Source organism: Semicossyphus pulcher, unplaced genomic scaffold, assembly GCF_022749685.1.
Source record: "Semicossyphus pulcher isolate SPU_LCO1_2020_fin unplaced genomic scaffold, fSemPul1.0.p SCAF_16, whole genome shotgun sequence".
NCBI classification, from domain to species: Eukaryota; Metazoa; Chordata; class Actinopteri; order Labriformes; family Labridae; genus Semicossyphus; species Semicossyphus pulcher.
Window position 1 is genome coordinate 20,328,304 of NW_027211670.1, and position 21,764 is coordinate 20,350,067.

At 41.8% G+C, this 21,764-nt stretch overlaps 3 protein-coding genes across 3 annotated transcripts; 1 reads left to right on the plus strand and 2 right to left on the minus strand.

Annotated features, from left to right (window-relative positions):
- Positions 1-2,075: 2,075 nt before the first annotated feature.
- prph2a (peripherin 2a (retinal degeneration, slow)) lies at positions 2,076-6,572 on the minus strand. Its single transcript, XM_069664938.1, has 3 exons — positions 5,992-6,572; positions 4,321-4,567; positions 2,076-2,276 (listed from the first exon to the last, which is right to left on the minus strand). Exons 1-3 carry the CDS (start codon positions 6,570-6,572, stop codon positions 2,076-2,078), a joined length of 1,029 nt encoding a protein of 342 aa, XP_069521039.1.
- A 2,103-nt stretch (positions 6,573-8,675) lies between these two features.
- On the minus strand, positions 8,676-11,043 carry tbcc (tubulin folding cofactor C). The gene has a single exon (XM_069664810.1). The coding sequence runs from the start codon at positions 11,027-11,029 to the stop codon at positions 9,986-9,988; it is 1,044 nt and encodes a 347-aa protein (XP_069520911.1). The 5' UTR covers positions 11,030-11,043; the 3' UTR covers positions 8,676-9,985.
- A 2,819-nt stretch (positions 11,044-13,862) lies between these two features.
- bicral (BICRA like chromatin remodeling complex associated protein) lies at positions 13,863-21,711 on the plus strand. Its single transcript, XM_069664713.1, has 13 exons — positions 13,863-13,878; positions 14,594-14,646; positions 14,872-14,917; positions 15,158-15,206; positions 15,332-15,397; positions 15,670-16,914; positions 16,992-17,037; positions 17,141-17,181; positions 17,310-17,359; positions 17,479-17,624; positions 17,751-17,845; positions 17,949-18,051; positions 18,251-21,711. The coding sequence occupies exons 3-13, from the start codon at positions 14,877-14,879 to the stop codon at positions 18,724-18,726; spliced, it is 2,358 nt and encodes a 785-aa protein (XP_069520814.1). The 5' UTR covers positions 13,863-13,878; positions 14,594-14,646; positions 14,872-14,876; the 3' UTR covers positions 18,727-21,711.
- Positions 21,712-21,764: the final 53 nt, after the last annotated feature.

A 21,764-nucleotide genomic window follows, 5' to 3' on the forward strand; every position in this document is an offset into this window, starting at 1 on the left:
GATATAGAATGGCCTTTTTACAAATTGAACTAAGGAAATATGTAATACACTGGGATTAAAAATAGTCTTGACTCAGCCTGTTACAACATTAAAATGCTATTTGCATGTTAAAGCATCAGCAATACAGCTGTCAGTAGCAAGTCTGCTGAATTAGTGGTTTTACTTCTGTTTCTTTGAGTACATTTTGCTGAAAGAACATCTTTACTTTTACTTACAGTTGGTGAGATTTTTAATGAAGGACTTTTACCTGTAATGGAGTCCATTCACATTGTTGTATTGTCACTTTTACTTTTAAAGTGAAGGATCTGATTACTTCTTCCACTGCTGTTGGAAAATCCCCTCATTTAACTCTATTTAACCAGCCTGTTTTTTTAGTACAAAACATTTAAATCGCTCTCAGATCTTCACTTTCTCTTGTTTGTCTTCCTCTCTCTGTGCACCTGTGACGTGAGTGCTGCAGCAGGACATCACCTGCTCACCTGGATGAGGGGCTCATGCTAATCTAAAGCCGATTAGGCTTCTTATCTGCTCAGCACAGGTTATGTGCTTTGGTCCAACAAAAATACCACGCAGAGGTGGCCTCTTTACTGTTCATGCTGACTCTTCATCGTCCCCCATCCCCTATTTGCATTAACCAAGATACACTTTTGTTTTAACTTATTAATAAGTGAATCTCAGTTGTTTTAACAGTGGAGTGTGTTTCAATAGAACAGATAAACAGCATCTTACTGGTTGCTATTTATCGATCGGCTGAAGGGATCAATGGATTTGTTACTTGCGTCCTGTGAAGTCAAAGGTCCAAGAGCTGATTTAAGGCACCAAAAATCAGGTTATGGATGAAATCAATATAAAGAGCTCAACAAAAGAGAAACTTTTACCTAGACACACACTCACTGACTCTCGCACACACACTCATGGACATGTGAAGAGTCATCCCATGTCCATGTGAAAGCAGTAATGCCGTAATAGCCCTTATCCTATTGACTTAATCAGGAACCCTGTGGCACTCACAGCATGCCTTCACGTCCTGATCTCAAGGTCGATGCAACACCATGTCTTCATTACATGTCGGACCACATCTTCTAGAATCCTTTATTTGTTTTTGTACAATGAGGAAATGCTCCTTTTTTTTTCTCTACACAGAAGCACAAAGCCGAAAAACATATGGAAAAGAAACTTTACATGGATTTAAATAAAAGATTTAGCTTAATTACATTATTTTAAAAAATATTTTTCGTCGTTTCTACACTATGTACAAAGACAGCAACCCGGTTGTTACAATATACATACATGTGTGTCAATATACAGATACTGAATGCAAAAGGGAAACATCAAAGATCATCTGATATCACGATACGGGGGTCAGGAGCCGATAGTTAGCTGCCAATTTCAGTCGTCTTCACAGGTTTTGGAGATAACCCTGCTTGCCTAAAATCCTGTTTCCAATGTCTAACTCTTCGACGATGTGCTGCAACATTCATTCATTACTCATACTGATTCATTCGATTCATATTTTTACTCCATTTCAGGAGCTTATCCAGTCTTCATTGTGGGCAAAGAGGGACTGGAGTACAAAAACAGCTGAATTCAGGAGGGTTAAATCTGTTTGTTTGACTTTATACAGAATCATCTACTACATGTACGGGTCATCAAAATTACAACAGTGTTTTGTGGGTTGTCTTTCATATGCCCCTCTCGCTTTCATGAGTTTTATCAATATATATCACATTAAATTAGACTTGTTTTAAATTAAGAGAGACCCAAACGCGCAGTGATGGAAACAAAAACAGTAAATATCTTTAAAATCCTGAGATGGATTTGTTTTGTTGGGAAAAACCAAAAGAAAACCATGATATAACTCATCCTATAATCTCTCTCTATGTGTGAATACACAGTAAAAGTATTAATGCAAGGAGTCCATGAGTGAGAAGGAGTCCATTGAAAAAGGATATGTGTGTGTGGAGTCTACATTACATAATAAATGTTGGTAGAAAAACGTAGCGTTCTCACACGTCCCCGTCCTCCTCCTTCAGGTGGGAGTGGTGTCAGTTTTTTTGAGGGAGGGGGGGGTTAGCTCAGCTCACTGTGGCGACCTCGCCTCCCTCCTCCACCTTGCTGCCTTTGCCCATGGCCTTCATGTTGGCCATGATGTCGGTGAACGTCTCCTTCACCGTCTTCTCCAGGATCCAGCCCTCGCTCTCGCTCTCGGGGTCCTCGGGGTTGGCCAGGGTGGACAGGGAGGAGTCCACGTACTGCAGGCCGATGGTCACGGCAATCTGTAATGGACAGGAACATCGGGTTAACCCTTAAATTGGAGTAGCATCTTTAACAAGCACATAACATGTTTTGAGGCCTTTTTTGTAAGCATAACACAAAAGAAGAGAAGTAAACTCCAGGGCCAAGAAAAGTATATTTATACGGGCCAAAATGAATGCCATGAAATAGGTGTAAAAATAACTTCATAGTATTTAAAATAGTTTAAAATGGTTTGACAAAAGAAACTGCTCTCATTAAGATAAGCAGTAGTACATGAAACATTGTATTATTAATATGATAATTGGTTTAAGTGGAGTACGAAACAGCACAGAGATGACAAAAATAAGACGTCTACAAAGTTTACAGACAGACCACATAATGTGTTTCACTTGTAGTTTCTGTTTATGTGTGAAAGTGTGTAATCTAAGTTTGGCGTGTGTGAGTGAAATGTGATGAGGTAATTAAGGTGAATGCTGACTCCAGATCAGATTGTGAGCTCAAGCTGCAGTAAGTGGGTCTGCCCTTGTCACTTCTTTTAGATTAACCCATTACTCACTATCTGTGTCAGAGTCGCTTGCATAACCACCCTTAAAACCTTACTGCGACTGGGTATCGTATAAACCCATGGTTTTAGAGGAAGGGTAGTCTGGTGCATTTCTGGGACAGGGATTTGACCTAAATAAAACTGTCCGCTTCAGGTGACAAACGCACTCAAACCGCTCATCACTGGGGTCATTGAGTTTTACGGATTTATCCGTACACGTCCCGGTTCCTGGAAATGGATTGCAGGTTCCAGGACCTTAACAACATCAACAACAGATTTTAGCCATGGAGGCTCAAGAGTGAGTTGAGGTTGAGGCAAGATGCCATTTGGCTGCTTTGGGATTAACATTTAGATACAAAGTAGTAGGTGAGATACTCCAGGTAAGCTGCATGGCAAAGGTGGTGCTGGGTACCTGGCAGTGCAGCAGAAGGAGGATTGGGTTGTTTGGCAGGGATTAAATGCACACAGAAGTGAAGTGAAAGGAAGTGCCAACAGGGTCAGGGCTTTATCCTACGTGTTTATACACAGGCTCTTCCTCTCACTTAATGCTACCAGGCCATCAACATTCTCACCTGACTTGACAATAATCTGGATGTTTGAACCGTGCAGAATGCTGTATGTGCAGAGTTTGACACGTGAAGGCTATTTTTGCATTCAACTGCTGAATGGGGACAGACTCTGTAATCAGATTTAACCTGGGAGCCGACCATGGTTCAGTAGGAAACTTAGAGTGACGAGGACAAACCCATATTACAAAAGAAGTTCCTATTAAAAGGCTTCTCTTAATTCTCTGTGTTTAAAGAATTTGTTATTGCTTGGTTTGGCTAATTATGGTCTTGTTAACTTTAACACCTTCTTTAACTGCAGCAGGGTTGTCTCCCATGCAGTGGCTGGGCTAGAACTGAACAAAGCGAATAAATTGTGTCAGTATTTTGTGGAAACTTATCGCGGTTGAGAAAACATTATGTTTAAACTAAACTGTGAGTTAGAAAATAATTACATTTGCGAGCCTGGGAACTAGACAGATCTGCTAGCTAGTATTTATTTGCGCTTGCAGATCTGGTTCCCATCGGTTCAGATTCCGGTTGGGCCAATCACAACTGTTTGTCTAATTTGAAGCGGGGTAGATACAATGACTGACTGCACTGTTAAGGCATTTTGGTAAACATCCAAGATGGCTGCCGCTGACGTGAAACGTTACAAAATAAGCTAACATGGCAGTATTAACACAAACAAACTTGACTGTAGGTCAGTACAAATGGTAAGTGTTGGTAACCAAATCATGTAATACCAAATATCTGCATGTTATGTGAAACTACAAGCCATTTGTAGTAGGTTGGAGTTAGCTAACTAGCTTTGCAGCATCTGATTGGTTTTAGCCTCCAGACAAATGTGGGGCTGTAGTCATCGATAACAACCCTTAGAAATTGATAAATGAGGCGAGAGATTCCTGGCTAATTTGTGAATTGGACTGGTGATGCTAGGCTACACATGTTTGTGTATTGTGTTGGTGGTCTGACCTCCAGTATAGTGACCAGCACCACCAGGGCTGCGATGGTGTTCATCATGCCTCCATAGTAGGACAGCAGGGCTTCACGACATCCGCGGTTCCACACGTTGAGCTCCTCTGTGTAGTGGTCGTAGCTGTAGTGGGCAGTGTTGTTGGTCATCTGGCCCTGGATGCAGGGTCTCGGGGAGCTGGGGTTACAGCAGCTGAATGGGACTCCATCCATCAGATACTGGCCATCCACGTTGCTCCCAATGCGGCTAAGAGGATGAGGCAGAGTGTCGTGTCAGTGTCACGTTATGACGAGTTGAAGGTGAGACTAAAGGTGAGAACCTTGACATACTATATTTGTAGTGTGGATGGGCTAAAAGTAGCTATGCTAGGCATGTTTGGTGATGGAGTGGTTTGTAGAGCTTTTACAAGACAATCACTGGTGTACAATCACCAGTGAAGAACCACTAATCTTCATCTCTTAGAGAATGTTGTGTACTGAGAATGATCTCCACTACAAAGGCCTACGCAATTAGAATGAATGTAAAATTCAACTTAAGGAGCTGAACCAACATTTCATTTTTCTAAACCACTGAACGTCAAGAGATGGTTTCAGTTGAATGACATGAAAGCGTGCATGCAAACATGCAAATTTCAGAGATCAACTGTGATTGATAGTAGTAGGTCAGTGGAAAGACCCTGTAATCGGATCACTAACACAAGAGAAGGTCAGATATGGACAAGTGAATTCTATATCCGATCAGCCCACCTCATGTCCCAGAAAACACTTTGTTCAATACGACAGAACAAAGGAAATACTAAACTGCTGTTCTGAATACTAACAAAGACACCAATAATTAGAGAGATGGCTGTCCTGATATCTAAAGATAATTTATAAAGGATGTGAAAAATGTGGGATTAAAGAAAAGTCTTGGAGCCATTTTGAAGTTTAATCCAAAAGGCAACTGGACTTGCTTGAAGTTCAACCTAGTCCAGTTGCCTTATAGATTTAACTACGATGGCCTGGATGACTGAGAACCTTTACAAACTTCTCTTGGCCATTAAGAGAAGTATTTTCGATGATTTATGTACTAGGTCTGCAATGGCGTGTTATAGTCCACTGTTATTTTAATCAGACGACCAGTGTTTTGCATTCAAAATCTCATCAACATTTTACTTGGCCATGCTGTTCCTGGCGTGTTGCCAGGTCTCCTGCTGATCGGAAAAGACACAGGTACTTAAAGGACATGGACGCTGTAATCCCTGAGCTTAAGCACTAATTAATGCTCAAACTTCTTCACAATATTTATCACAAAGCTAAATGACACTTGCCCAAAAGAGATTGAAATAAATACGACTGGTGTTAATAGGTATGGTCACATTTCACTGGACCCGAACAATGTACTCCTAATTCCACTTGTGCCTTTTTGACCTCGTATCTTTTTCTGTACCTAATCGCCCAAGTCCCTCCCCCCTACCTTATCCATAAAACTACCTAGTAACCAGTGAACGAAAGTGAATAATACACCTGCTCTGACCTACCTTCACCTCAAATCCACTTATGCTCCCACCTTGATACTCTCAGGTTCAATGACAATTTCTTTGAGCCAAAAACAGACAGTTCCCAGTTGCCTGGTTGATTAATGATCTCTAACTTTCTATAGGGATTTAGTTTTATATCTTTGACACTTACTCTTTGACTTCCTTTGCGCTGAAGTCCAGGTAGCGGTTGCTAACCCACTGAATCTCAAACCAATCTCTGTAGTTGTCATTTCCGCAGCAACGAAACTCCATTTGCATCTGGTCCAAGGTCCTCTTCATGTAGCAGCGTCCCGGTGTGTCCGTGTCCTTGTAGAACTTCATGCCGTTCCTCAGCCCCTCGGCCAGGGTGAACTGCAGAGGGATCCTCATCACGAAACACAGCAGGGCCGTCGCAAGTAGCAGGGCATTGAACCCTACGCAGAACACCAAGAAGGTCTTCAACATGGGCTTCCACTTGCCAAACTTCGAAGGGTCCAATGAGTCATAGCAGACTTTGCCTCCAAAGGCGTTGATGCCGCAGGCTATTAGACCCATGAATATAAGCAGGTTAGGTAAGAAGTGGCTCTCGTTGTTGTCCATGAGTTCTGAGCGCTTTCGCAGCTCGATCTTAAAGAACAGGCCCATGCTGAAGACCAGCACGCCGGCCATTACAGCAAACCAGTACATGAACCAGACAGTCTGAGCAAGCTTCACTCGCTTCTTCAGATCGAACTTTACCAACCCTAAAGCCATAGTTCAACCTGTGGTGTGTCCTTGCCTGTAGAAGAGTCAAATTATAATCTAGAACAGCAGGAACTCCAAGATTTCCGGATAGCCCTTAGTTCAGTCAATGTTCTTGAATACGCCAACCTGCAGTTCCCTGTCTGTTTGCTGTCAGGGTCTCCTTTGGCTGGTCCAGCAGGACAGGAGATTCAGTTCAACCTGTAATCCATCCCACAGCGAAAGAGCAGAGATGAAGAACCCAGGTTGACACGTGAGCAGCACTGGAGTGTTATTTCTCCAAAGATATCTCTTCTCCCATTGTGACAAAAACGTCCAATTTCAAAAGGATATTTCCCCCAACTTTTACTGTTTTTTCTTTCCTAACACACAGGTGAGGCTAATTGTGATGCTCCGTTCTCCTTGAGAGGTGGAGGATTGCCGAGGATCCTCATGATTAAACTCAAAGTTGCAGTACGTCATGGTAAGCCCCTGTAAGAAGCCTGATCCAATTTGTGGAAATCCCTCTACACAAGATGAGCCTGATCGTAAGCCTCTGCCAGGGGCCATAATTGGTTTGAGCGTTCACGTGGTCATGGTTGCCTTGATCAAACGCACCAGTAGCAGAGGAAGCATCACCTGAAGGCTGACAAAGACCATGGTCAAGAAAGTGGAGCTAATAATGTAGCATACCCATTCACAGGGAAGGGTCCACAAGTTCAACACAATCAGCATGTCCTACCAGTAGTGCAAATACCTTGTGCTAATCAAGCCCCAGTGACCCATTCACAGGAATAAAAGAGCTTTAAGGCTCACATTACAACCCGTGTAGTGTGACGGAATATTTGATATTTAGTTAAACAAAGGGCACAAGAATTAGACACATTGGATCGATAGAACATATGGTCACACATCGAGAACCTTTACCATAAACGTGTAGCTTCGAGCTTAAGATCTCTCAATTATCTTATTGTCATTCGCTCTTACTGAAGTTAGAATCTGACACAAACATGAGCTAGATTCTTTCAGTGACCACAGCTAGGTGTTTTCTTGAATGTCTTTTATTTGATTGGCTGTGAGAGCTGCAGTCCTGCGTACTGCAATGTTTCATCCAAACTGTTCTCGGTTCTGCATTCATGTCTTTTTAAACTCATTCTGTTTGTTCCTGTTTGTCCTCAAGTCATTGTCTCATGTTGTTTTTAATCATTTGTGGTGAAGCCAAAAACAGTTTTCTTTAACTTGGTTGACCAGAAACTTCCTTAAAATCAAATTAACTATAGAGAAAAAGATCTAGATATAGCATATATTTAGTTTCCTCCATTTAGTTTTGTACATTTTTTCTTTTCTTTTTTTACTTTTGATAAAATTGCCTAGTTCAACATACAGTCCCTTCGCTTCTGCTTACAACCACATTATACTGTATCATTGTTGCTGCACTGGTTCACTGGTTTATCTAGTCTCAGTCTCTTTTAGCTTATGTCATCTTTAATTGCTACAAAGGGAAAAGAAAAGGTGTTAATTTTTAATGAAATGCTTTGACAAAACCTTCAAAACCTCTTGACTGTGAGTATGTTATAATTCCTTTTTTTTTATTATGCTTATCTGTTTATACAATGCCCCGCACTTCCTTTATAAGTAACAGTTGCTGGCTATCAACTAAAAAGTATATCTACTTATAACTGCATTATTGTGTGTTATAAACTATTTATTAAACGTTGTATAGTGCTTATAAATGCTAATTTAGAAGAGTGGGGGTAAGGTGTTGCAAAATGTATCAACTTTTTCTCAGCAGCTTAGCAAAGAGAGTAGGAGAGTTTAGTCTTTACAGTGATTTGTAGCATAAGTGAAATTTAGTTGTAGACATGAATCAGCTACGTTATGTGTAATGTTATTGATCCCATGTTGTAGTGCTATTAAAAATTGCATGATGTGCATTTTTGATCTGCTTAATTGTAATTTGTGTTGTTTTTTAAGTGTGCCGGATTTATATGTATGCATGACATAGAAAAAAAAACCATCAATAGAAACATAACAAGAACCGCAAGTAATAGAGCAGGAACACTATATTTGTCATTATTGCATTTTTGTTGCAGTTAAATTTCATTTTTTGCAAAGTACAGACAATAATAAGTTGCATACTGTAAGACTTTATTCAGGTTTAGTGATCGTTAGCAGCATGAGGACACATTACGGATTCTACATCTGCACATAATTCAAATCCATTCATATAATGAAGACTAGATTTTATACCACTTTAAAGTTCTTTTAAGCTGTTGTGTTAAACACATTTAAATGGCTTTAATTACTTTATATCTTAATATTGGGACAGTAGATTTCAGTTTGTTTGTCACAAATAAGAGCAAAAGGAGAATTACCATTATTAGTCAAAGGTACATACATTTCAAAGTTTTGCCTCAGGTTAATCAAACATTACTTAGAAACTTTGGCAATGACTCACAATTCCTTTTATTTTTATGTCTCTGACTCTCTTTAAGAAACTGTGCATGTCAGGCAATTTAAGTAAGGATTTCTACATGACAATGCAAATTACCTCAAATATTCAGCATTCTTAGGAACCTATTGAATGATACAGGAAGTATGCTTTTCGGTGAATTTATTTAACAGCAGCAAATTATCACGATGGTTTTACCCTACATGGCAGCAGTCCTCTTTAACAGAACTTAATGAGTTTAATAATCACAAAGGTTTGCCTTAGACCATGACTATGGTGAAGAACTAATCAGCAGGTTAACAGTCTGTGAAAGCTGGAATATTCAGAATATACGTATATATTCTCAGTCAATTTTTAAGTAATCGGATTAACAAGCAGCACATCGCCAAGATGTCACTTAAACAAGATGTTTGATTATCCTGTCATTTTAAAGACGGGGTAGTCAAAAGAAAATTCAGCAAATTAACCAGAAAAAACAATTGTGAGTAGCAGCCATGCTCAGTTTATTAGGTACAACTTGGATTGCAGTTTAATACAACAGCGCTGTAATCAATCTTACCAGCAAATCGGCAACATATCAACCACTTGATTTATTTTTGTATTCCTCAGAAGTAAAGGCACTACATCAAATGTTAGAGAGGAGTGTTTTCTCTCTGCGAGAAGTCTGCTATTCAGAGTTTTGCATTTTGCCCTAATTTTTAAATTGGTGCCAACGTGAGCAGGAAAATAGGAATACCCCAATGTTAAATTTTGGTAAGCATGAATGCCATTCTGTACCACAATTAAAACAAAAAAGGGTATGTCATATATCTTTGTGAAGCTTTAACATCGTCATTAGTGTCTGTTTCTTTCAGCTGTGTGTAGCAGTGGACATCTGCCAAAATAGCATAAGAAAAGTGCAATGAATCGAATTTTGTGAAGTAACATGGACACAATATATATATGTGTGTGCTTGGGCTGAAAACATTAAATATGATGGTTTAAAAGTCTTTCTCTAAGGGCCCCAATTGGTTTTCCTGTCGGCTTCTGGAATTACAGTCCAGTTAGGGGAAGGTGTTCCTGCAGCCAGCCAGTTGAAGTCATCCACCTGGTTCCAGTTATTCCGGTCCTTGTCTAAACCAGACACGGCAAAGTCCTCCTCCAGGGTGGGATAAGACCAGGAGAATGGGGCGAAGCCAACACCACGACAGTCCTCTATGATGGCCCGGCTGGTGACGTGCAGATATACCTGTGTGTCTGTGGTGTTGTGTGTCCGCAGCTGCTGGCAAGGGAAGACCAGAGTACTGTTCTTACACTGATCAATGAATATTGAGCTAGACACGGGCCCACACAGGATCTCACAACTGTCGATATGTTTCAGGTGCAGTGTGCTAGGGGAGCCAAACAGACGGACCTTGCAGTTAGTCAGGTGAGTCAACAGCACGTCGTGTTTAAGGATCTCCTCTGCCGTCTTTGTGAGACTCACATTGTCCATGTTGGAGAAGCCACACTTCTCAGGGGCCGCACCTCCATCTACCTCAGTGCTACCAGAATCTGCAGGTGTGCCAGCTACAGGTGAAGGCGTGTCTGACACGGGGGCAGGAACTTTATCTGCTGCTTTAGTGCGAGCTCGAAAGGCAAACTTCTTCTTGGGCAGACCCTCCTCTCTGGTCTCAGCAATGGAGGTTTGGAGTTTCTGGAGCGCAGCCTGGGCTTGTCTCAGGTCGTACGACTTCAGAAACAACGTGCTATCACTAAGGAACTTCTGCAGCTGTAGAGTTTTGGCCGTCGCCTCCTCCAACCTTTGAGTCAGCACAGCCCGCTCAGCTCCGGAGCAGCTGGACAGCAGCTCCTCGATGGACTCCCGCTCTCTGTTAAAAGTGCTGAAGAAGTAGTCGCCCTTTTCCTCCGCGACAGATTGACTCTCCTTAGCTTCCTTCCTCCGCTCGGCATCCTCTATCCTCTCCTGGTGTCGTCTCTGAAGCCGCTCTTGTATCTTTGCGGCACCGCTTTCGCCGGCAAAACCGTATTCTTGGCTAATATCATTCGTTAGATCCATGTTTTCGCCCTGTCAGAAATTGCGGAAGTGACAATGGCATATTTTCTTCTTCGTGGGTATAAAGAGCCAAATTTAAAGATATAGCGCGCCACCTGCTGTTTTGGAAGTGGAACGACTGTAAATAAAAAGTAAAACCAAACAAAACCTTCAACTGATTTTGTTTTAGTGAACAACCTGTAACCCACAAATTTAAATACTTTATCAGAATGTATTGGTAATTGTAAAGTACAAATATAAGAAAATGATGACAATTTATGTGAATCTATGGAGTGACTACGCATATAATTTATGTTACTATACTCAAATCCTTTCTTAAAATTATAAAATATAATAAGATAAAAACCCTTTAAAGTAAATTTTAAAATGCATATATGGCCATAAATTATTAAAGGTATTGTACTGTATTACCTACAGGTAATAATTACGTATTAATTGTCAAAAGAAATAGATATAGAATGTATAGATCTGGATCTGATTTTTTTTTAATTTGTGGATGCCAATATTTGGATCATTGTTTAATAATGTGTAAATGTCAGTTTCACCCCATGTTTTTTATTTTTTAAGTAAACCAAATCTATTAAAAAATATTTTTCTAGCCCTGTCTCCTCAAGAGAGCACAACACAACATTACAATTGACCAGCACACATTCTTATCTATCGCTTTTTTTTTTGTCTACCTTTTTTAATGTTTGTAAGAGAGAGTATTACATTATTATTACATTTCATATACTTATTTATAATGTGTAGTATTTATATACAGTATATAGTGGCTAAGCAGAAAACAACGAAACAAAGGGAGACATTATAAAATAGTTTATTATTATAAATTATTATTGGGCCAATTTACTATTATATTATAAAACTGAGATATGTAATTTATAGGCCAAATCTTTCAAACAAAACAATACATAGAGTAATGTGTTTATTTTAACCTTTGATTATCACTTGACTGAGTAAAATAAAAAGAGGGCTTAGTAGGTATCACGATCATAAACAGTAACTATGGTGATACCTGAAACGTCAAGGTGTGGCACACACAGGCCCGCCCTCTACCGTTGGTCATGATTAATTCTAATAATATCATTTATCTGCTATTCATGAGGGCAGTTAAGCGTGCTATTATAATTCATATTAATATAAAAACGTGTGGTTATTGATGAAATTTTTACAATTTGTATATTTCCTATTCAAATTTTGACGGTCGCATGCTCTCGTAGTAGACTGATGATTTGGGTTGCCTTGTTCTGTGCACTACCCCAACAACCCGTGCGGTGATGGCGAGGAAACCCCGTTGACAAGGCACTGCTTTTTCATGACGGTGAGTTTCCCTTTGAGTGTATTATAATTTTGTGATAAAAATTTCAAGGAAAAAACACACACAACCTCCTTCCTCCCTTCCTTCAGGGAGGGAAGAGAGTTTGAGCGGAGAGAAAAATCTATCCGAGACAGAACAGGGACAGTGAGAAAAATATATGAGTGGGAGAGGGAGAAGGAGGAGGAGGAGAAGGAGGGGGGAGCAAATTAAAAGTTGCCAAATGGAGATATTGGGTTTCAAGAGGAGTGAGACAGGAGTAAAGGGTTTGCCTCTTTGAGTCGTCTTTATGTTTTGCTAATCGGGATTAATATGTATGCCTGGACACGGTGTAGTCCTGTAGCTTTTTCGACGAATTCTAGCCGACGTTTTCAAAATAGGCGTCGTCTCCACCGCGGCTAGCTAACCAGAACAGGCCGGTGTTTATCGTTAAAATGTTGCGGAGCTTCCAGCCCGGAGTCCTAACCGACCAGAACACGGACACGGGTACAGAATCCCTCGATTGAAACGCGTCGCTTCGACATATCGAGACAAATGTGACGTTTTTCATGCTGGCAGATGAGCCACATAGAGGACAAATGAAAGCCTCCCCAACAGAGAAAGAAAGATCACGTCAGCGACGACCAGCCACAGGCTGGACGACGGGCGTTTTTGTGCTGCTTGAATGCGATTATCATTCTGTCGATTCAGTCTATTTTTGGAAATAAAACTTGCAAGCTGTACATTAGCTGACTTAGTGAAGCAATGGCGATGCCACACAGCAGCAGTAGCAGGAGTGGAGCAGGGTGTAGCTTGGTTTGCGTCGAAGCATGCATGCTAGGGCGGATATCGGACACTGAATTTTAGCCTTAAATTCAACTAAATGTTCAGACTATCAGGATTACATGGCTATATAAAGACAAACCGATCGAGTTTGGTGATATATCTGCTAATCCTGGGTTTTTAAATCGCTGCAAAGGCTCGTTTTTGTCAGCATATGGTCACCTTAAGCTCTATTGGGTTTTTTTAATGTAGCTACCGTTGGAATTTTCTTCCAATATTAACGGCTAAACTCGTAATCTGTAATGTTATTAACGGTTGACTTTTTGGTGTCTTCTTATTTTATTTGTAGCCGATATCGAGAGCCAGAAGTGGGGTGTTTTCAATTATTTGGCATATAATCTACCCAATTTTGGAGCTTTTTTGTGAAATAAAATGTCAATGTGTTAATATTTTCGTTTCGTTTTTTTATTTGTAATGGTCGACATGGCCTTCTCTCACATTTTTGTAACGTTGTGTCGACTTTTGAAGGACAACGAAGCCCCTCTGATTGTTTTTCTCCTAGGACGAAAAAAAAAAAGTTTATTTTGAACCGGTATTTTATATACGTAGCAACATATTGTACTATATGTTATTCAAGCGGATTTTCTGGTGTTTTGGTCACCGTGCAGTAAGGTTTTAAAAGCACAGTCTACACAGAGCCCTGTCGTCCTTTGTTCTCCCTGTACCAAAGATGGAGGCTAAACGTGGCTGAGTTGCAAAGACAGCCTATGTCATGGTAACAGCCATTTTGTAGCATTGCAGTTTACACGTTCAACACATCCTCAGGAACACAACCATTTGTGCATGGCTTAAGAACAGAAAAAACTACATGTACAGACCACTATCATAATACAAATGCTGAATGTATGACAAAGCATATTTGATTGTATGTCCTTTTTAGGATAACTACTACATCAAAATATACAAAAATGACAGAATAGTAACCCATACACTCATATCTCTTTACTCTGCTGTGTCAAATTAGTGGTCATTTCCGCTTCCCTTTTTATTGTGTAGCACCAAGACAGCTGCATACTTTCGCTGGCTGACTCAAAATAAAGCCAACACCTCTTTCAATGCAGAAACTCAAACAACCATTCAAGGTATAAATGGAGCAGGGTGGAGTTATTTACACTCAAATGCCCATTCTCACTCTCTTCAGACTCGAAAGACAACCAATGTGGGACAGCAGAGGAGGGTTATGGGTGGGAGTTAGTATGTCAGAGACAAACATCTGTAGGAGGGGATAAGGGCCATCCTGTCCTCTACTTACATACAGATCTCCCATAGTACTAAATAACATGCCTGTCCCCTTCTTCCTCTCGACCACGCATTTCCCACACCCATCTCTTTATTTCAATGTCACCTACTTCACTCTCCAACACTCCCACACCCTCTATTTCAAATGTCTTATTTTGTAATCTTACTAAAAGCAGTTTCTCACCCTGCAGCCCAGGAAACAAAGGTGTTAAATGACTGAATCCATGCTTCCTGCTGGAGATCTGTGAGTGAGACATCCTTACTACTAACATAATCACAAATAACACACGTCAAAGCCATTAGAGGTCACACACACTAGAACCCCATTATACAAAAAGCCACTTGGTTTATTATCATGATTAATAAAGCTACTCATTAGCCAGTAGTCCATGCAAATTAAATCATGAATCGTCATATCAGTGGTCCATCCTGTTTCCATCTATCCCCATATCACTCCATACTCTTTCAGGTGTCATGGATGATGAGGACGATCGCCGTCTTCTGGATATTTTAGGGTAAAAACCTTTTTATGAAACAGGCAATTCACAGTGTATCCACACATAAAGCAAATATCTGCAAATATATTTTTCTGATTAGCGAAGTTAATAAACAATAGACGGCCCATTCAAAAAGGTGTATTGTAAAGCATTCCTGTCATTTACTCCAAACAAGTTAAACCATTTTCAAACAACACAAGTCAGATGCAAAGTTTAGGTTTGTTTCAAGCAGCTAAAACTCTCCTGTGCCCCTCGCAGAGATGTGGATGCGTTGAATGACTATCTCCATGGCAGCAACAGCAAGTCTGTGAGTTCCTCTTTAAGAATGTATTCACAGTCATTTCTTACAAAGTTTGAATAGTTTCCTCACTACTTCACCGCATAAAGAAAGCCCACTCATTCTCAAAGTCTTTGTCGTATTTCTTTCTGCAGATTGAGGAGGATGATGTAACAAATGCAGCTTATGGGTCGGATGGATCCTTCTTTGCTAGTGACACGGTGAGCGTACCTCTCGTTACATTTTGCCAACAAATCATTAGGGTCTTAACAGAGAGAATTTTCTTGCTTTTACTTAGATTTGAGTAGTAATCACTTTCTTTGTTTAGAGGTAATTGATTTGGCACTATTCAGAGTTAATGTTATAGTTTCCTTTCTGTAGTGGTGGTAAAAAGGATCACGGATGTATGAGGCAGACCTACAGCGAAGGCTGTCTTGTATGCAGTTCACATGCAAACTGCTCTCTGCTCATTTACTCTAAATGCTTCATTCAGGCTGGCTCCAACACTGGCCTCAAGGATGGCTCCTCTTCAATGGGCGAGTTTGGAGAGGATTCAGCAGGGGCAGGCCTCCAGCTTTCCAGCAGCCTTTCATTTATCGAGGATGAATTGGGACCGGAGACGTCCCCTGGAGGGGTCGACCTCGGGGGAGAGGACCAGCCCTTTGACATCCTACAGAAGTCTCTCATGGAGGCCGACATCACGGAGCAGACTTTGGCCCAGGAGGCCTTACTGGACTCCCAGCCAGCTCCCACTCTAGTGCAGGCTCCAGTTCCCTTCCAGTCCCAGCTGGTTCCTGGGGGTTATGGAGGGGGGGTGGTAACGGCGACGGCTCCATTCCCCACGGGCCAGTTCTTGCAGGGGGTGTCCCAGCTGCCTAATGGCTCGGCCCAGCACATCCAGGTGCTGGGTTCGTTCGGGGCTGGTGGTGGTGTGATGACACTGAGCAGCTTGGAGAGGACTCCTCAGATTGTGTTGAGGCAGGGGGCACCAACTGGGACCACAGCAGGGGGTCAGGTGTTCGCCCCAACCCAAGGGCAGGTAGGCCAAGTGGGCTTACCTTTCAAAAACATCCCCCTTCAAAACATCATCATCCAGAGAGGCCCAGGGGGGACCCAGACTCTTGTCAGACCCATCCAGCCTAAACCCCTTCAAGCTGGTGCTCAGACTGTTTACAGCCTCGGTCCCACCACCATGGCTAATGTAGTTAACGCTAACACTGCTACACCTGGGGGTCAGTACACAGCTAATGGCTCCATCGTGGTGCAGCCGCCCATGGACCAGCAACAGGCGCAGACCCAGACAAACTTACCACCTGGACAGTTCCTGCTGCCTAACTCTTTGGCGCTCACACCAGCGAACACCCTCCACAACGGCCCCACTGACCCCAACTCAAACACCCTGATTACCGGTCAGAACACGGTGCAGATTATCGCGGGGCAGAACTTCACTGCACCATCAGGAGGCCAGCTCATTTTGAATCAGGGGGTAGTCAGTGGGAGTCAGGTTGGAGGGAGTGTTACCCAAACATGGACAGGAGTTACCTGTGCGAGCTCCGCCTCCGTGCAGGCGTCCTGCACTCCAGGGCGGCTGACTCTGGTCGGCCCTGCGACGGCGGGGATCGGCGGTCAAAGCCAAGTGACGGCTAGCCCAGTGCAGCGCCTTCTAGTGACTCAGACTCAGAACTGCTCTTCTCTGTCGCCTGTACCCGGTACTGTGGAACAACAAGACTACAGACAGGTATGAACACGACTTCCTGATGGATTCATTCTCACCTTTGTTTTATCGTACTGACAACACTTTGATTTAAATTTCAGAATTCTGCATCACCTGCTCTCAAACAGGCGCAGCTCAACATCCATGGTAATAAAGGCTTACAGATTTTGTTGACGATTATTTATTTATATCAGCTTTCATACATTTTGACTTAATAAGGTCGCTTTTTTGTTTTTACAATCTCTATTAGCCATTACAACCATGACCCAAGACTCAACACTAAACTCTCAGGTACATAACTCATTCTGCGCCTCATTTGTTTTGCACTCATGTTGCTGTTTATTTAGGTCGTATAAGGCTGATAGTTTTGTTGTCAGAAATATTATAAAAATGTTGGTATGTACACTTTATCTTTACAGGTCAGTGCTCAGAAGAGACCTGCCCTTCCACCACTTACAAGAGGAGGAATGTAAGTTATTTTTCACTTCCTGTGTATTGTTTAAGTATTTCTTGTGTTGTCTTGTGTTTGTTTTTCTTGTCGTTCAGCCATTAAGGGAGCTTGCCTCTTTTTCCCCATCACCTCTGTAGGATTTTACAACAGTTGAGGAAGGATCATGCTGGAGTTCAGACCTCAGATCGACGCCGGTTCGCTTCAGTCGACGATGCACTGCAGAGACTCCTCCCATACCACGTGTTCCAGGGCACTCTGCCCAGCGGGGAAGAGTTCTCACAGGGTACGGCTTTGAACTTATTTGCTTTACTCTAAATCTGCATGAGACTCCAGCTTAACTGTGGTGAAACATGTTTATGCCTGTACGCAGAAAGTCAAACTGCAGACATTTGTTTTGCTTTGTTCACAGTGGATGATGAATTTGAAGTAGTTGCATCTCAGGTGTTGATGAGGACCCAGTCCATGGTGAACAAATACAGACGGCTGCTAATGGTGGAAGCTGAGGTTGGTGCACACATGAGCAAACATGTTGCATACATACATACATGCATGTGTTTCATGTTACAACATGCACAGAGCTGACACGCTGCGTCTCCCCGCCCTGCAGCGTTACAGTCCCTCATCAGAAATGGTGATGATTGACAGGACCTTCAACCAAGAGGAGCGCGGCAACCTGACGCAAGACAAACGCATGGTACTAGTGGACCCAGGTAAAGAAAAATAATCAGAATCAGAAATACTTTATTAATCCCCGGGGGGAAATCCGGGCGTTACAGTTGCTCTGATACAGAGAAAGCATTGAGAAATATATGGCATAAAATAGAAGTTAAAAAAATGTCAAAAGGAAAGGAAGGAAGCTTAAAGCCGTTTGGAACAAAGTACTATTTCTGTTTTTTATGTGTTTTATAGACAACTTCCTGGAAGACTTCTGTTGTGGGATGAAATCTAAACTTTTCCAAGAACCCCTCCCCTCTCAGTCGTCGTCCAGCTCTAGTATAAATCAGTCAGACCAAGGCTCTACGGAGCCGCCGTACAGGACAGACTCGCAACCCGGGTTTGGAGACCCAGGAGGGGGCGGGGCTGCAGTTACAGGTGCAGGAGATGGACTCCCCCCCGCGCACTTAGACAACAAGAGAGTCTTGGAACTGAAGAGATCCCAGCAACACTACGGGCCGAGTGGCGCCGGCAACAACAGCCTCAGCGCTGCCAACAGTTATCCCCCCAGTAACCCCTCGTCTTTTACAGCACCGTCGGGAGGACAGACACACTACCAGGTGTCTCACCACCCGGTCCAGCCCCCGTTCCCGTCTCAGCTCGCCTCACCTGCTCATCCTGACACAGACTCTGCTTTAGAGGCGGCAGTCAACAGCATCCTGGAATGTTAAGACTGACGCTCCATGTCATCCCTCATGTACGATTTACACTTCTTTTATACGCGTGTATGTTTTTTTACTTTCAAATCCTGCTCCTGTTGTTTTAATATTTGTTGTTTTCCCCTTTAATCCTGTGTGAAGAGAGGTTAACTCTTCTTTCAGGACTATTTTCTTTGTGTTTGCGATAACATCTCCGGCCATGTAGAGTCTTTTTTTTGTGTTAATTTTTGGGGGTTTTGAAGTCATGAAGTAGGAGTCAAATGTGCACTTAAAATGACCTATAAAGACCCGGGAATGTGTGCAATGCAACAGACTGACAGATGGAAAATGTTTTGTTTATTTTAATGCTATTTTTTTTAAAGAGGTTTGGTCTGAGGCCTCAGTAGCTTTGATCTAAGAGTGTCCCTCTCTTCACACACATAAACACACACATTATTAATACTTTGTGCCAGTTTTACCCCCACTACCTATGCTGAAAAACAGGGAGGAGGAGGAGGAGGGACAAAATGATGACTGTGCCTAATTCTAGGTTTTTATTTTGAAGTGTTTACATGAAGAAGCTCTATTCAAATATGTCCTTTCACTCAGCTCCTACAGACATGCACAGCGCACACAAACGTGCTTTATATTCACGGTTCAGAGGTGTAGATGTCCTTTAAGGTGAGCTCAGTAGACACACATTCACACGGGCTAATTGCACTAAACTTTCTGTCGCTCATTTCAGGAACTACATGAATAACAGTGTACGTTAGGCTAAACAGAATGTGAACATTTCAAACTGAACCAAAATCTATTCGCCTGCTTTCAGCTGCCTGCAACAAGGATAACCTCTTACTCAAACTAGTCAGCGTTCAAACTAGACACATAGACACACACACACAGGAGTATTACTGTACTCAACAGTGCTTGTTTTCTCGTGCTTAAGTCACACTTTCTTTGGCATTTTTCTTTTGTACCTTAAAGGTACGCAAGCCCCGACACAGACACCGGACTAATCTCCACCTAAACCACTTTTATCATTTCACAGTGAGTTTGTGTCACGGGCGCTCAGTCCTCAGATTGAGGAAGATATGTTACAATATGTTTTTTATTTAGATTATTTTTATGTCCTCTTTCTTTTTTTAAAATGATATGAAAAAATATGTTCCTGTTGGTTGTGATGTGTTCCCCGGCTCTGTGAACATGACAATGTCGTCATCAGTTTAAATGACCCTGGAGGGGTTATTGATTGTACGTATGTTTGTCTGCCTTCTGAATATAATGATATATTGAACATATCTATCAATCTATCTATGCTTTACTACCTTCACATGTCTATCAGAGTGTGTGTGTATCTACAGACATACACACTGGCTTATGTCCATGTTTTAGTTTGTCTTATTGCCACGCTCTTTACTTTGTTCCCAAATGTTCACTTTCCAGTGTTTCTTTCCGAGCGTTTCTCACATTTCCTTTCTCAGCAGCGCAACCAAAACTCAAATAGGAGAGAGTGTGATCTCGTCCAGAATCACCCAGATTTTTATGTCTGTCTGCTGCTGACATCAGCTCTGTGGCTGTTTTTAAAAGTGAGCTGTGGTGTTTCCGCTGCAACTGTGCCCCTAAAATGACTCCCACTGTGTTCAAGTTGTGGTGAGTTTTCATTTAGTTATCAAGAACCAAATCTTAACTTCCTTTTTCCGCACAAGTATCGGCCACATATTTCTGTTTTAAGAATGACATTTTTGCTAATAAATCTACAGATATCTGCTCTGTAGTTTAAGCAAGAAAGGATGATTTCTTCCAAATCCAACACAGGACCAAAGCTTCGGTTAAATGTGTTAAACCTGGTCGATTCTGGACTCTCACCTCTCTCCTAGAACTGTGTCTGTGAAATATGCTTGCCAATAGGCTACAGGGCAGACTGAAGGCCTTCTATATGTGGTGATAGATTCTGTGTTTGACTGCCAGTGGCCACCGCAGCCCGCCTGCATCTCTGCCTATAGACCTCTTCTATCTACCAGAAAACTGGGCTCTCTGCTTTAAAGGCAAACCTCTAACGACACGAAAGGTCGAGGGAGATTTGTTCTTTGCTCCTTCAAGTGGATGCTGCAAGATTTTGTGCCTCTATAGCACTTATATCCAAGAGAAAGTTAGTTTTAGACTTGCACAAAGTAGGGACGCGTCCGGTGTTGGTGAAACATTGTTATCTTGATGCATATCAGCGTCTGAGGGCCTGGTAGGAACATACTGTGCTTTTTCTCCCCTGTTTTCAGCGCAGAGAGGCGTTCTTCTTTCTGCCTACATTTTCACTGTCGTTTTTTGTCTCACTTGATTTGTATAGTTTGTTTTTGTATAAAAATGAAAAGTGAAACACAAAATATTTATAATTTTTGTATGGAGAAAAAAAAAAGAAGAATGTAAAAGAAAAACATAAGAAAATGCAAATTATTTTTTATTGTGTTGCCTGAGAAGCGGCGTCAGGAAGAATCGTTACAAAAAATACTGTCATTTCTTCATTTGTAGCTCATGTGTGTTCACTACAGCAGCGAGGAGAGTCAACAATAAATTCATTTTGAATACAATCACAAACTGGTCCAGTCCGGCTGAAAAAGCTCCTTCAGCGTCCCTCCATTACTATTCTGTGAGTGTTCACATACTGGCACTGACAGGCTAAGCATGCATAATAACGTCATGTGACAGGGGGAGCGTTTGAAAAGAAAAACAGGATTTGTAACCCACTGCTACACAGATATGATCTTTTCCTCAGATTCTGATATCAGGACATTTTGAATTTCATGTTTCTTTACATGCTGGCTGCCAGAGTTAGATTTTATCAAGTTAAAAATCTGTTGGTTTCCCTTTAATCCTCTCATGGACCCCAGCTCCAGTGCCTCTGCACAAAGGAGCAAAGAAAACTCTGCATAGCAAACATTCGACTGCCCAGCCCCTTTGATTCTAGTAACACACGAAACAATGACACCTAGTGGAGGTGCAAGGAAACGCAGTGGGACTGTTAAACATGACCTCTCATGACCAAATGGTCCCAATAAAAAGCCATTTTTAGTCGTTCT

Bases quoted from the DNA above. Each gene is read 5' to 3' on its own strand.
- tbcc (XM_069664810.1), bottom strand. From the start codon at position 11,029: ATGGATCTAACGAATGATATTAGCCAAGAATACGGTTTTGCCGGCGAA.
- bicral (XM_069664713.1), top strand. From the start codon at position 14,877: ATGGATGATGAGGACGATCGCCGTCTTCTGGATATTTTAGG. The intron at 14,918-15,157 runs GTAAAAACCTTT...TGCCCCTCGCAG, and splicing joins CGTCTTCTGGATATTTTAGG to AGATGTGGATGCGTTGAATG. The intron at 15,398-15,669 runs GTGAGCGTACCT...TGCTTCATTCAG, and splicing joins CCTTCTTTGCTAGTGACACG to GCTGGCTCCAACACTGGCCT.
- prph2a (XM_069664938.1), bottom strand. From the start codon at position 6,572: ATGGCTTTAGGGTTGGTAAAGTTCGATCTGAAGAAGCGAGTGAAGCTT. The intron at 4,568-5,991 runs GTAAGTGTCAAA...TCATCCTCTTAG, and splicing joins AGCGCAAAGGAAGTCAAAGA to CCGCATTGGGAGCAACGTGG. The intron at 2,277-4,320 runs GTCAGACCACCA...TGTCCATTACAG, and splicing joins TGCTGGTCACTATACTGGAG to ATTGCCGTGACCATCGGCCT.